General features: G+C 34.0%; 1 protein-coding gene across 2 annotated transcripts in view; it reads right to left on the bottom strand.

The window, feature by feature from the left end:
• CSMD3 (CUB and Sushi multiple domains 3) overlaps nt 1–16,932 on the bottom strand; it is a 1,080,374-nt gene that overhangs the window by 279,060 nt on the left and 784,382 nt on the right. For both annotated transcript variants that reach the window (XM_003782396.2, XM_003782397.2), the window contains one exon: nt 4,458–4,649. In XM_003782396.2, coding sequence (XP_003782444.1) covers nt 4,458–4,649 — 192 coding nt within the window. The remainder of the gene's footprint in view (nt 1–4,457; nt 4,650–16,932) is intronic.

The following is a 16,932-nucleotide window of genomic DNA, read 5'->3' as shown; positions in this document are numbered from 1 at the left end:
ATTATATGATAAAATAGAGTTTCCAGTTAGATCACAGAGATAATTAAGCAAACCTAATTGGAGAATTATAAAAGGAAACACTCAAAACCTATGAGATAGGTGTCCAAAAATTTTAAGATGTGTTGTTAAATAATGATAATTTTATAGGGAAACAGATGGCAAGTTGCTCACTGCTAGCAAATAGCAGCCTGAATAATTCATCATCTAGCTATCCCACCTCCCAGGAAAACTAATCTTTCCCACAGTCCCTCAGGCCTTCTAAATTTCATTGTCCTTTTATTCCCCTTTAAATCATTCTACTCTTTCCCTTTTAATCTCCCAAAAGTAAAAGTGGTATTTTTTATTAGATTTCTTACTTTGCTTAAATCTATTTTGGTTTTGATTTAGTGGGGTCTCTAATTTTTATAAAAGTTGAATTAAAAATGTAAGGATTGCCACATAGTATATTTAGAAATTTATCTTTCTGGGGATTCCCTCTCCATTTCAATAATATTTAACATAATACTATTGGGGTGTCTGGAGTCCTCAGTAAACAGTCAATCTAGAAAGAACTCTTTGTAGTGGAGAAGAGATAAATAAAGTATTTAAATTAGTATATTGCCCTTCATCTCTAAACCCCCAAACAAGGAACATGATGTGTAGTTTATTATACATTTGAATATTTTGTGATAATTCTTTTATCAGGCACTGCACATGAGAACTCTCCCTTCATGATCTTTCCAGGTTCTATTATAAGACTTTTTAACATAGTGACTCCATTTGATTCTGATAGTTTTCAAACTTAGATTCAATGACTGAATTAAACTTTTTGTTTCTGGTTGTTATTATTAGATCAAAGAAGCTCAAAGATGGAAAGTTTGAGCATTTGGAAGAGACCTGATAACAGACTCTAATGGCTGAAATGTATGGGCTACTCATAGTTAAATTTGTTTCAAAGATTCTAGACATCATTTTGTACCACACTGTGTGGTTAGTTTTATGTGTCAGCAAGGCTAAGCTATGGTGTATGTTGGTTCCTATATGTTAAACAAATAGCAATCTAAGTGTGTGAGTATTTTATAGATCTGGTTAATATCTACAATCAATTGCCTTTAAGGAAAGAAGATTACCCTAAAAAAATGTGGGCAGGCTCATCCATCAGCTGTTAAGGTCTTAAGAACAAAAACTAAGTTTTCTAAGAAAAAAAAAAAAAAAACTTCTTCCTGAAAACTGTAACATTAACTCCCGCCTCAGTTTCTAACCTGTTGACTGCCTTATGGATTTTGGACTTACCAGATCCCATATCTGTATCAATCAACTTCTTAAAATAAATAAATCTATTTAGATAGATATGAGTATAGATAGAGATATCTTGTTTCTACATCCTGGAGAACCTTGACTCTTTGGCAGGGGTCCTCAAACTTTTTAAACAGGGGGCCAGTTCATTGTCCCTCAGACCGTTGGAGGGCGGGACTGTGGGCCCTGGGATGAGTTGGCTGCTAAGCAAAACTACCCGGCGGGCCAGATAAATGTCCTAGGCAAGTTGCATGTAGCCCGCGGGCCATAGTTTGAGGACTCCTGCTTTAGCATAGAGGCCTAAGGGGATATTATTTTGTACAACACTAATTTAATCTAATTCATAATAAAAACTTAGAAGTTTAGAAGTAAGAACTAGTATCTAACATGTTATGTGGTTATCATTATTAACTTTTTAACAAAAATATTGTTGGACAACCTACAACTATATAACAATATTGATTCATTTTTCATCCTTTATAATTCATCACTATCATGACGTACATTTATTTTGAGAACATTTCATACTTTATTACCACATACTACATTTTTAGTTAATTGGAGTTTCATGCACTATATTACATCTTGAATTTTTTTTTTTTTAAGGGACAGAGTCTCACTTTGTTGCCCTCACTAGAATGCCATGGCGTCACAGCTCATAGCAACCTCCAGCTCGTAGGCTTAGGCGATTCTCTTGCCTCAGCCTCCAGAGTAGCTAGGACTACAGGCACCTGCCACAATACCCAGCTATTTTTTTTGTTACAGTTTGGAAGGGCCGAGTTCAAACCCACCACCCTCAGTATATGGGGCTGGCGCCCTACTCACTGAGCCATAGGCTCCGCCTTACATCTTGAATTTAAACAAAGCTCTTTCCCCTATATTTCTTTTTATGTGTATTACTTGGCATTTTGACCTTAAATAAGCCAGTGTTACATGCTTTAACACTGGAGTGCCTATTCTATGGAAGATTGGTATTTACAGTATGAAAATGAAATATAGGCTTCAAAAATTATAAGAAGCTTGTTATATTTGCTTTGTTATATATTTGCTTGTTCAATATTACCTTCAGAAACATAATTACCTAGAAATAACCTAAATGATTGAGAAAAGCTTTCTTATTTGAAAGAAGCAAAAAAATGTAGCCATAATAAATATTAAAGGCCAATGAGCACACAAAATTAAAAATCATAGGCCAAGTGGCACAGCTATGAATTTTTGCCAGAGGAGAACACCATCTAAAATAGAATTTCATCTTCTGTTATCATGGAAATCATAAGTCTCACTCACCATGTGTTGAATTGTTTACACCTGCTAAATCTGATCATCCATCATTAAAAAAATAATAATTTGCCCTTCCCATGAAATCTTATACAAAATATCAAGTCACTAAGTTTTTTGACTTGGGATATTTATAAAAGTAAAATGAATTGATTGGTTGCAAACATAATTAAAATCTTCTTCTAATCAAGAGCAAATATCCTTCCATTTGTATCAAATCTTTTCAGAAAATAGACAATGTCTGTGGCTTGGTTCAACCCACATAGAAAATATATGCTTGAAATGTATTTGCTTTCTATTTTAATTTTAAGGCCATTGTGGCAAGTCAGTATTTACAAGTTTATAGTTTTGTTAAATTAAAGCCCTTAATGCTTTTCTGAACATATTTCATGATCACATCAAAGAATGCAACATCAGAGAGAATTAATCAGTGATATATTTTTCTCATAACCAATGCCAATGAGCTGATTACTGATCATATTCCAAAATCCCAAGCCTTTGGCAATATGGGGTGATTATTATTTTAGGTATTACTCTCATATTCTATCCAAAATTCAGATGCCATTTGAAAAGAAAGAACTATAATTGCAGTTTGCTTAGATATAAACATTTTTCTCTGCATAAATCAATATTTTAATAAGTGAACAGAGGTCTCATGGCATCAAAAACAGTGTAATTACTTGGGAGGCCTATAATGACTATAATTTCATTTTTTTCTATTTGTATTCTAACAAAATTTGTGATGATTACTTTGTTGACCATATTAAATAACAAGAGAAATTTTCTACTTGTCTCAAAGGTTCAAGGCTCTGAACTTAACAAATTGTAAGTATTAAAATTATGCCCAGCTTTTTGTATATCAGTTGTATCTCAATAAAGGTGTTTGTTTTTAAAAAAAGGTTCAAGTGAGTTTAATTAATATGGACCTGACACAGAATGGATTTCTGCAGCCACGAATGCCACCAAGAAATAGATAGAATGACTACAGAGCACTGTATGTTTGCTTCCTAGTGAAGAGTTGGTATTTTGTTAAAATGTTTTTTTTAGTTGTTCTAGTATTCCAACTTGTATCTACTTGATCTTTGGAGCAGAAAAGAAAAAAAAATAGCACTCTATCAATACTTGTCTGTAGTTATCTAACTTATTTATAGTAATAGCCCCACATAGCCAGTTATTCATTCATAGATCTGTCTGATGATGGAAATAAAACAGTACCCCAGCTATGAAACTAAGAGAGAAAATGGTAACTCTCTAGTTTCATATTGGGCAATTCATCCTATGTCCCTGACTCATGTCTTTTTATGTTGAAATAGGTTGTTATGCTGTACACACATAAGTAAAGCAAACATATTTTCTTAGATATTTTTTTTCTTTTTTTGCAGTTTTTGGCCGAGGCTGGGTTTGAACCCGCCACCTCCACCATATAGGCTGGCACCCCTATTCCTTTGAGCCACAGACACCACTCCTTAGATTTTTTTAAATAGCATATGTATAAAGAAATCTTTGAAGTCATTGATAATAGGTTACTTTTTAATGATTCACTTTGATTCCGCAGTGGGAAAAAACTTTATAAATTCAGACAAATCTGGGTAATTCAGTAAACCTGCATGAATAAAAGTTTAAGATTTGTATAGCAAGTAAATTTTATATAAAGATAGCAGAAACAAAATGACTTCATACAGACCATATTATCCCCTCAAAAATGTACCCACTGGTGAGATCAGGAAAATAACTCTTTCACTTTCCATGAATTTTATTTTGGTAAATTCAAGCTATGAGTACATTAACTTCTTGATATAAAGTATGACTTGTGTGTGGACAGAGAGAATCTCTTAAAAATGTCGAGTATATTTTAATAACGTCTTCCTATAAGTATTTAATGAAAATGTAAAAGAGTACCCTACCGATACAGGAAGGCAGGGGATAGTCCCATGCCCTTCTCTCCCCCGTCATGCACTTGAGAAGGCTACTGCCATGGAGAGTGTAGCCTGGGTTGCATCCGTAAATGATAGTGCTGCCGGCAAAGTGGCCTTGGTCGCTGATCTTGTATCCAAATTGTGGAATGCCTGGGTCTTCACAATGTGAAAGCTCAAAACCTGGGAGAAAAATGTAAATAGATTAAAGGCAAAATTTAGTGGGAGGCTTTAAAACTATACAAATTGTCCTGTTCCTTTATTATTTTAACAGAATTACGTACTTTTCTCTAGTTGCATTACTGTTACTATATTGAATTTAATAATTTGATAGTGTATAACAATAGAGAGCTTGTTTCTTCTTGAACATTAGAATTTGTTGTATTTTTCAAGTTTATCAATGATATTCTGTGGTCTGTATGACAATATCATGGCTTGTAGTATTAACCTTCCTGTCTACTTTAAGTGATTAAGAGTTACTATTAGATTCTGACAGAGATTGTGATATAAGAATACATATTTAGGCTTTCGCTGGTTCTTGGATCACAGCACTTAGAACTTGGAATTTCCTGAGTGCTCAAGTTAGGAGGACAGTTGTGTTACTCATAATAAGATTGTTTCATCACTCCTGGGTTTCTGTAATGAGGTGATTCTTGGAGGATGAGGGCAGGTTTCCAGAGGAATCAACCATGTGATTAGACCTAACATACATAGACTGAAGGGTTCTGAGAGCTTACAGGTCGGTCAGTGCACCCATGTGTGGAAGGATGATGTACCCCAACTACACGGGAACAGAAGTGTCTACATTTGGGACCCTCCAGACTTCATCTGTGCACCTATGTACCTCTTCATTGGGCTTTCCATTTGCAACCTTAATAATAATCCAGTAAAAGCAGGTAAATGCTTTCCCAAGTTTTGTGAGCATTCTATCTAGCAAATTATTTAATACAAGGAGGGTGTTGTAGGAATACTCAATTTACAGCTTGTTGGTCAGCAGTAAACTGACTGGGGCTAGGGATGGGCGTTGAAAGTGGGGACAATTTTATGCATCTAAGCCCTTCACCCGTGGGGCCTGCACTAATTCCAGGCATTGTCAGAATTAAATTGAGTCACTGGACACCAAATTCGTGTCAGAGCTCAGAACATAATACCCAGAGCGTGGCACTGTGACCTCTTCAGTACTTTGGACTAAAGGAGATAGAAGGCTTCAGAAGCAAAGTCTCTCCAACCTTCTCCTGCTCTCCTGTCTCTTTCCTCTCTTTCTCCCTGAAAGTGAGTTGTAGAAACCAGAATTCCTCTTCTACAGAGTGGGTCACAGGAACTAGAAGGCTCCTCCCCCAAAGCAAGCCGCAAAACTTTCTGCCTTCTTCTTTGGAGACCCTCATTCTCTAGAGGTCCTGCCCCACCCTGGAGGAAGGAATGCTGCACAGAGAGGTGAAGAGGAATCTGGACAGGCCTTGCTGGGTTTTCCCCTCGCTGTGTTTCCATTAGATCATAACCTGTTTGTGTAATTACATTTCTACATGACTGTCCTTTCTTCATTGAAGCTAATCATAAAGTCAGTTTTCACTGCCTCTTAGAGTCATTATTTGTAAACGTTTCTGTGTCATGCAAAACTCTGATTAAATTGGTTACTTTTTCTCTTGTTAACATGTTTTTTGTTATAGGTATGTCACCCATGACCCCTATCAAGGCTGAGGATGGGTATCACATCTTTCTACCCCTATACCAGCGAATTAGAAAAATGGTTGGTGTGAGAAAAAAGCATGAGTGTTTGGAATCAGAAGTTTTTTGAGAAGAGAATTTTATTTTTATTTATTTATTTATAAAGGAAAATATCTACTAAAATCCTATCATCAAAACTATAAAATTCAGACAAAATATGTGAAATCATAACAGCATATTACCCAAGCAACAAATGTGATTATTGTAAATATAACTTTAGATTGTTACTTGTATAACCTTAGAGGAAAGTGAGGTTTATATTTAAAATATGCTTTATCGACGGGTAATATGGCATAGTAATCAGCTTAATGAACTTTGAGTTTTTATTTTCTACTTCAGAAAAAGTAGCATTCTCAAAAATTCTCATAGGAGAAAAAATAGGTAGAATAAAAAAAAATAGGTAGAATCTTCCTACACGTTGTCTTTCTGAGGTGTAGAGAAAATATTTTTATATTTCTGCAGAGTTGAGGCTTCCTTCATGAATTTATTGAGACCCTGGGCTAAGAGCCACCCTTGGGAAGTTAATTTACAACTGTATGAGTAGTGAGAGAACTCCAGAGAGATTCACCTAACTGTGGAGGAGGTTTATATTTACATTTCAAGAGAGGATGAGGTGCAGAAATTTATAGACATCTCTAGGTTATAAAAGCTAGAGGCACAGGAGGCTCATACGGCCCTTGGAGAAATACATATATATTGCACAAGATTAGAGTGAGAACCCATGGTCCTTTCCATCTGATCTCCAAGGACCACAGGTTTTCCCCCCTCCTTTCAGCAGAGAAAAAAGGAGAAAGTCACCTTAAACAGAGCAAACCTATTTTTTCCCCCTGGCTATGTGTAGAAGCCTTTTTTCATCAAGTTTTCATCCCGTTGCTTACAGGGGTAAGAACTGGTTCAAAAGAGGACTGACACAGAAGGCATCCTTATCATCATCACCGTCATCATCATTGACACTGCGTTACTTAACAGTGACTAACCTGTCTAGGTTCAGAATGCCTCCTTGCATATTCAGAGTAAAATTAATAAAGGTGAATATTAAAAAAAAAAAACAGTCACACTACAGTGAACTGTTAAGATGCTGAAGAAACTAGAAAAAGAAACTTCATAAGTTAAACCAAACATGATGCTAACAAACGCAAGGTCTAAACTCCCCAGCTATGTAGTTCTTTTGTGTTTAATGTTTTATATAATATTAAAATGTAGGCTAAGTGATGTAATAAACATACCAGATTAGATACAAAATTATATGGGTTACAGTTTCTGAAAATAAAAAAAAACTATAAAGGATATTCTAGAGAGCCCCATGAATGAGTGAAATCAGTGACTTTAAGGCAAACATGTTAGAGAAAAAACTTTTCCTTGTATTTTAAATTATATGGCAATAAAAAATAGACTTGCATGTATTTATACACAAAAATCCTTGATCAAATTAATCTAGATTTGAACTAAAATCCAAAGACATATACTAGCCCCCTGGATTCAAATCACTAATTTACACCATACATTTCGTAGAATGTCACAACATATACAAAATTACAACGGCTTATATAGTTCCAAGTATTAAGTTTATCCTATAATTTCTGTGGTTGAGAGCAATGCTAGCTCTCAGAAAACATACAAAATCCTTCCTTATCAATTCCAGGGAGTCTTATTCATTCCCTTCTCTGTTAAGCCACAGAATTATTTTGCACACTTGTCTCCCTTGTTTTCTTATAGAATGAAATTACTTCATATTTCTTTCCCACTGGGCCTATCCCCACAAATCCCTGGCACATAGCAAATGTTCAATAATGCTTATGAATTAATATAGATTCTTAGAAGCCATTTATCTCCAAGACAGAACTGAAAAATAAGCTATAGTAATACTGATAAAAACTGAAACTTGAAGAACAATTTAAAAAAGGAAAGCTTCAAGACTTTCCTTTATGGATCAGTGTATGGCAATCAGTTGGGTGAACACGTATTAAGGCAAATACAAACATCTCTGGAGACAAAGCCATGCAAGAGGTTGGCAGTTGATCATTCAAACCTTGACTTCTATAATGAAATATAAAGAATACACGATCATTCAGTCGTCCCTCTTTCTGGCTGAGTGCTAAGCCTATTGCAACAATTAGGATGGAACTGGAGATTATTATCCTAAGCTATCAAAGAATGAAAAAACAAACTACGTAGGCTTCCCATTAAATTGAAACTCACTGCCGAGCACACATGTGTGTAGAAGGAAGGAAAACTCAACGGAATTCAAGCAGGGAGGAAGGGGGAGCTGAGGCTCAGTAGAAATCTACCTTCCAGAAGGATGAGCACTGTCTGGGTGACAGACACAAGAACCAGGAGTCAGCATGAGTAAAGCAATCCAGGTAACCAAAAATACCTATGCCTCATAACACTTTGAAAAAATAATAATAATACATGGCCGAGTAAATCAGTCTTTCAAACAGAGGAAATGTAGAAATAGTAACTTCAAAACTTCAGGACATATTACTTCTCATGAATCTGTACACTGAACACTGCATTTGAAGTGTACCTGCTCAAAGATTATTAGTTGGTTCCTCCTACCAGACAAAATATTTAATTTATCATTCAAGATGCAACAAATTTTGAGTTTTACCATACATCACTTCTCAAAATGAAAGTGGAAATCAAGCTATGATTTCAAGGTGTACTACCAACTTCATACTTTCTTCTTCTTCTTTTTTTTTTTTTTTTTTTTTGCAGTTTTTGACTGGTGCTGGGTTTGAACCTGCCACCTCCAGCATATGGGACCGGCGCCCACCCTTTTGAGCCACAGGCACCACCCTAACTTCAAACTTTCTTAATTTGGATGTTCTGCAGATGTGTTTGGAATTGCGGTAATAAGGCAATGTGGAGAGATTAATTTATTACGTTATTAATTTATAATACTTTGATTTAGAAATGTACATGGAAAATAGTGTATAAACTACAAAGCACAACGTAATTTAGTCCAACTTGATAGAATTATTGTTGCTTATTCATAAATATTCAGAAATATCTTATCTTTATGGAAATGTTCAGCTGCCAACCTTTTTATTAGAAAGCTCAAATACTTGAAACTAATAATTGAATAAAGATGTGAATAAAAAATCAAATATACTACAAATCTTCATCCTTTCCTGTGACATTCAATACTATATTTCCTTTTTTAATCTTTTCTTATTTTTTCCTGAAATTTGATATTCTAAAATGAAATAAAAATTTCAAGATCACACAATGAACTGAAAATCCTATTACGTAAATCCTTTTGACTTCCTGAATACCTTTAACTGGATCTAATTCCTTTCCCATTACCGTGTATAATAGTGTATTTATCTAAGAGTTTCTAATTTATTTTTAAGCTAATATTTAAAATCTACATGAGAATACAAAAGATAACAAGTTCACTTTCTAGTTCTATCAGATCCCAGTTTTGTATCATACTTGCTTGAGATTAATATTAATATTCAGATCGAGATTTAGATTAATATTCACATTCATTAATTCATATTCACATTAATATTATTAAGAAATAAATATTGCAAAGCAAGTTAAAATTTCTTTTGTATCCTTTCCATCTCTTTCTGGTTTTTTCCTATTTAGAGCTAGCAAATATTCTGACAGTATATCATTCTCACACGTATATGTGTATTACATATCTATATAGCTGTGTAATAATATCAAGTGTGTTTTGCAAGTATTTATACATTTTATAAATGATCAAATCACTTAAAATTCTTCTGAGGCTTTAATTTTTCCCAGTCTTGAATTTTTACCTCTACATTTATGCTTCTATGCACATACACACAGTTGGTTCATTTTAACTACTCTTTGATATCCTAATGATGGCATAGCCCAAAACTGTTATATTGATTCCCCAGCTAAGGGGCCTTTATGTGATTTCTAATTTTTCACTGCTACCAAATCGCTGTAGTTCTGTCTCCTTTTGCAAATACCCAAGTATTTCTTATAAAGATCCAAAGTTCATTTTGTCCTCAAAAGTCAGTCCAAATATGATAATCTATTATGTAATTTGTGTTTTGGCTTACTAAAAGATAAATTGTTAAATTCTGACCTCAACATAACTGCTCTCCATTTGTTTATACACAACTCTATGTCCTCATGAGGTGATATCATAGCTTGTCAGCCATACACTACAATAACACAATAAAGGCACATAGTTTAGAAATAGAAATGAAACCTGAAAATTTACTTTTTAAATGTAAATTATCATCTTAATTTTTAAAGGTAAGTATGTAAATTTATTTTTAAATGTAAATATGTAACTTAAAATAAAAGAGTTTTCACACATTAAAAGGGTGTTATTATTTATTTATTCAGTTAAATTCTAGAGGTGTTGTTGTTGTTGTTGTTCTTTGGTGGAGAAACAGGATCTCACCGTGTGGTAGCCCAACACAGAGTGCACTGATGTGATCATGGTTCACTATAACCTAGAACTCCTGGGCTAGTAATCCTCCTAGCCTAGCCTTGGAGTAGCTGGAATGAAAAACCTGTTCAACCATGCCCAGCTAATTTGTTTTTTATTTTTTATAGAGATGAACTCTCATTCTGTCGCCCTTGAACTCCTGTCCTCATTGATCCTCTCTCCTTAGTCTCCAAATATGCTGGGATTACAGGCATGAGACTCAGCACCCAGCCAAATTCTAGAGCATTTAATGGTCAAGGAGGGTATGTTGCCATATCCCTTTCCCATTCACAACCTCAGTTTTTAGTAACACTTGCTCTTCAACATCTTCAAAATCTCTAATTTATTGATTTTGTTCCCTCTAACAAGGCCCATGTCCTTTTTCACCTGGTTTAGGCTCCTACTGGAGCATCACAGCAGATTACACACTTGTTTTCATCACTCTTTTACTCTGAATACTTAATCCTGGAATCATCTGCAATTAATCCTTTCCAGTATATCCAGTTCTTGAAATTACTCAGTTTGGTAAATGGGCAACATTCTGAATTGACGTTTCTAAACTTAGATTGAAATTGCAGTGCTGCATATTGATTTTTTTTTTTGCCTGTTATCTATAATTATTTCTCACAATTTTTCTTCTTTGGCTGACTCCCTACTTTTTAATTATCAGACCTTATATATTGAGAGGTGTAAAATTTGCATGGTACTCTAACTATATATAATGGATGGTTTCCCTCTTATCTGTATCACAACCTTAATTCCTCTCCTTTCAGTATCAGGGGATAAGACTGCCGAACCTTTATTCTTCTGTATTTATTTTTGCTTTTTTGTATTTTATATCAAAGTTATATTTGTGCCCCTCACCAAGAAAGTGTTAAGTGTCCAATGCTATGTACCCATTGGGTGGGAATTTACCCATCTGTTCTCCCCCCGCCTTGAATTTTACTAAGTTTTGTTTCCATGTAAGCACGAGAGGACTGATCAACCAGTTCCAATTTGGCACTGAGAACATCTTGTGTTTCTTTTTCAGTTCTTGTGATATTTAACTTAAGGAGAATGGTCTCCAATTCCATCCGGGTTGTTATGAAAGATACTAGAGCAGTATCTTTTTAAGGCTGAATCGTATTCCAAGGTATACACATACCACATTTTATTGATCCATTCATGATTTGATAGGCACTCAGGTTCCACATCTTTACTCTTTATCTTAATGCTCTTATCTCTTATGATTGTTTGATAATTTAGCTCTCCACTAAAGCTATCTATATGTCACTGTGAAATTTCTGAGACAGACTGTGTTACGGTCCATTTTTTAGCTTCCAAGAAGAATGGTTGCCCAGCTGACAGCATCCTTTCTGATTCCCCTATACACATTTTAACGTGTTCTGCTTATTGGTGTTGCTAAGAGGGCTTCATTTATTTCTGTCCATGCAGATTTTATGTTTCTTGGTATCTCAAAACTTTCATAATGACCAACGTATTCCAATTTTTTTTTTCTAATACTGGAAGCTGATTTTCAATTTCTACACAAAAAAATAGAAAAAATAAGCTTCCTGATAATTATGCTCCCCTTTAGCTATTGTTCAATTTCTTTTCTTTCCCTTTCAGCTCCATTTATTTGTGGTAAGAATAATGTTGAATCAGTCAAACTCTGCCCACCTGTCAACAGGTAATTATGGAAAACCTTTCTTATGCTGTTCTGCACAATGCCTGGGGACACTAAAAAAAAAAAAAAAAAAAAAACAAGGTAGACCTGCATTCATGGCACTATGGCACTTCAAGTCCTATTTTCCCACTTCCCATCAGTCTCTAACCTGCTGTAATTATGTTTCTACTCTCAACTGCTCCATTCAGTCAGTGTCACTCTTCACCTCATCAACAAGTCAACTAGATCTTTTAGCATTTATCTTCTTATCTGTTTCTGATGTATTTTGTGATATTAACCCCACTTGCAAGTTCCTAGCCTTTAAATTTCTATAACTCAAAACTTATCTTGTTCTTTTTCTGACTTTATCAGTATCTTTTTTGAGATTCTCTGTCTCAATCCACAAGTTAAAAGAAGACTTTCCTTCAATTGGTACTATTCACTATTTCTCTTTTCACAATTTGAGGTCTTCAACTATTAAGTAGGATCACTTTCCTGTACTGAAAATGCAATAATTATTTACGCGTATTTATGTTTGGATAACTTCAAAGTCCAAATGTCTTCAACTAAACTCATTATATTTTCTCATGTTTTTGATTTTATTTGGCATCCCCTTTATCCTACTTCCAAATCTTGTCTGACTTTATTTCTAAGTATGCCTTCTGTGTTACTATTTCCCTACACTTGATGAACACATCCTAGACCCAGAGTTATGTGTGTTATCTCCTAACATAGCTTTGTCATCAGAATATCTTAGTTAAAAGTCATTATTTGATCACAACAGAATACCCTGTAAAGTTCCAACAGTTATACATTCTTTATTGTCTAAGCCTTAAACTTTTAGTATGATAGAAAAGTCCTACATTATCTAACCCCTACAAGGACTTCTTTCATTATAATTTTTTCCTCTAGTTATTGCCTTTTTCTTTACTCTTTAATCTTTTTATAAAAATAGATATGTAAATTTTATATACCCACAGTAAAGTCTTTCAAATTGCTAAATAAAAAATGGAAAGTATTGCTCAAAAGATCATTAGGAAAATGTTAGCTAAATACATTAGAGGACTATGCTTTTTGGAACATAAAAGTTAGTAAAACTTGAAATAATACAAGGAGACAAATGAAGATTAGATTGTTCTATAACAATTTTAATCTCTATAGAATTGCTGTGAAATTTAATTCATAATCTTAACAAGAATAATTTTTTAAAACTATATTTACTATTTGTTTATTAAATTCCATTGAGGCCATGAATCTTTCAAGAAAAAGTCTTAGTTTAGAATTATGTATATTTATATGAAAAGGTGTATAAAGTAGATATCAATGTTGCCACCTCAAAATTCACAAGGAGGAAATACTCTAATATACAAAACAGCTTTGATTCTCCTCTTTGATCTAGACATAAAATAGAATATACAGGGAAGAAAGAAAAATAAAATGTGTTGAATAATTATCCACTGCCTTTCTTCTCACTAATCAAACTAACCAAAAAATTAATACGCATATATAATTAGATCACTAATTAAACTAGATCACACATTAAACTTTGAAGCTACAACTTTAGAAGAATCCTTTAAGAAGACAATATCTTGCACTTTTGAGTTTACAAAAATTAAGACTTTTATTTTATTTTATTTATTTTTTGAGAAAGAGGCTCAGTCTTTCACCCTGGGTAGACTGCTATTCTTCAAACTCTTGTGCTGAAGGAATCCTCTGGCCTCAGCCTCCCAAGTAGCTGGAACTACAGGTGTGAGCCACCATGCCTGGCTAGTTTTTCAACTTTTAGTAGAGACAGGATGATCTTACTCTTGCTCAGGCTGCTCTGGAACTCCTTAGTTTAAGCAATCTACCCTCCAGAGCCTCTCACACGCTAGGATTATAGATGGGAGCCACTGATCCCAGCCTGGAAGTTAAGACTTCAAACAAAAAAAGCCTGTGCAAATTACTGCTGTACCAATGGTTTGAGTCCTATGTATACAGTATGCATGCTATCTGAGGGATGGGCATACTCATAACTTTGACTCAAACTGTATAGAAGCAATTCATGTAACCAAAACATTTATACCCCCAAAATATTCTGAAATAAAATTAAAAAGTTATATGTTATTGATAGACTTTCCTAAATTTTAATCTAATGAGAATAAAAAGTGATATTAAATGTGTACTTTATATATTATACATCATAAATTTGTACTTCATTCTGGGGTTTTTGCATTTAGCTATGACTGAATGTTAATTTCTTAAAACCATCAGACATTTGATATTTGGCCAAAATGTATAGCTGGAATATTTCCAATATATCCAGAAATGAAATTTTACAAGATATTGCCAAATTACTCTCCTAAGTGACTTTATCAATTTGCATTCCCAGAGTTTATAAGAGCTTCAGTTTTTGCAAATTGTCATTTATTTTATACTAATAAAGGAAATTGTTTTGGTTGTTTCTTTTCATTCTTGGTTCTACTAGGTTAAGCTGGTTTTCTTATACATGTTAACTGCTCTGGTTTCCTCTACTGTAGCTGCACATAATTTTTCAGACTATTCATTTTTCTTATTGATCTATAGGATTAATTTCTAGAAAGTGTACAGTTTACTGTCATATAAATATCTCCTTCTAAAATGTTCCATCTTTGTGTATAATCTGTTTTGCTATAGAGAGTTTCTTTTCTGTTTGTTCAATGATAAATGACCAGGACTTGCTCAGGAAAACAGAAGCCACATATATTTTATGAGTAGCTATGATTCAATATAAGAAATTAGAGGAATAGATGATTTTGGAAATCCAGGAAATTACTGCCACATACAACCACCTGCTGCTACCATATTCCCTGCCTGAGGTTTCCGGTGGAAAATAATGGGTGAGATACCTTTTTTATCAAAAGCTGACCTAGTAAATATCCATGTTGCCCAGCTGAGATACCTTTCATCTCTCCTAGGACTGTGTTTCATTGGCAGAATCTAACCAGAGATCTGAGTTTGCAAGAGAGTTTGGAAAATTTAGTTGCCAGGATTTTAGTTCTTACTTTTCAATGAAGTGCACAGATGGGCAGGGATGTTTCTGTTGACAAATTTTTTGCCTATATGTCTTGTTTCAGAAATCTCCTTCTACCTTAAAGACACAAATATTTTAGGCCACATTGTTTTTAAATATATTAAACTAATACCTAATGATACCTGTTGCTCTATGTGAAGAAATTATATTCAATAGTCAATTTACATATAATGTACTTGAAAACTACATAGAATTTAATTAAAAACTTTCTTCAGTATTTTAGTTAGAATACTTTACCCTATGTAATGTAAATTTATCAGTACTGCCTTTATTTCCTGGTTAATTTTAAGATTTAAAGAATAAGGGAAATGCCAGATTCATCTGTTAACTAGTTTATAGGACATGGAGCCCACAGAAAGCAGCTATGTTGCTTCCTTGTAATTTCGTTATTTTCTACTTGGACTTGCGGTAAATAAATTATATAGAAAGAATATAGTTAGAGTTAATTGGTCATCTTATTATTTTTCACGGTTAACATTGCCAACAACACAGTGGTAACTAAATTAAAGAGTTTAAATGGGTTAAATTAGCATATATGTATAAGGCTAGTACACAAGTAAAGGCATCACAAATTAGCTAATGCTTATCTTTAATTTGAATATAAAATTTGAAACAGTGATGTTCAGTGCAGATTATTGGATTATTTTAAGCAACAAATATGGAAGGCTAAGAGAATCCAAATATATTTAAAAGTCTGCCTTTGGATAATGGATATTTCTTCAGTGGGTTTTCTAGGAAACTACATGTTCAGAGGAAGTAACAAGAGAACATCTGAGCCTAGAGGTACAGTCTAATAGCTGGGCAACATGGATATTTGCTAGGTCAGCTTTTGATAAGAAAATAGTGTAATCCATCAAAAAGCTACAGTTTGTCTCTATAATGGATGGTTGTTAAAAATACTCAATTTCTTTTTACAGAATGAAAGTTGGGAACTACAAATGAATACAGCTAAAAGAATCTGTAGTGAAACATATATTTAAGAAATAGAGTTTAGAGACTTTATGAACAACTTAAAAGACTAGAACCCAGTCATTTTCTGACAGTAAATTTGGGCAATAAAAAAGCATTCAGATTCTCAAGCATAAAAGGAAGAAAGTTTCTTTGTGAGGAATTTCTTTAACATTAAAAAAAAAAAAACATTTTCTACATTTACATGGACAGTTTTAAAATATTAAACCCATGGAACTATAAATATAAAATATCTAAGGCTTGAGTTGGGAGATAGTATAGTATAATGGTTAAAAACATGAGTTCCATGCCAGGAGCGGTAGCTCACACCAGTAATGCTCACACTCTGGAAGGCTGAGGGGGGCGGATTGCTTGAGCTTAAGAATTCCAGACCAGCCTAACAAGAGCAAGACCCAATCTCTGTTAAAAACAGAAAAACTAGCCAGTTGGAGTGTCTCATGCCTGTAGTCCTAACTACTGGGGAGACTCAAGCAAGAGGATTGCTCAAACCCAAGAGTATGAGATTGCCATGAGCTATGATGCCATAGCAGTCTACCTACAGCAACAGAGAAACAGAGAGAGACTTTGTTTCCCAAGAAAGAAAGACAGAAAGAAAGAAAGAAAGAAAGAAAGAAAGAAAGAAAGAAAGAAAGAAAGAAAGAAAGAAAGAAAGAAA

Source organism: Otolemur garnettii, unplaced genomic scaffold, assembly GCF_000181295.1.
Source record: "Otolemur garnettii isolate 467f Iridium unplaced genomic scaffold, OtoGar3 scaffold00004, whole genome shotgun sequence".
In the NCBI taxonomy this organism is placed as follows: Eukaryota; Metazoa; Chordata; class Mammalia; order Primates; family Galagidae; genus Otolemur; species Otolemur garnettii.
This window is presented reverse-complemented; position numbering and strand designations above follow the sequence as displayed.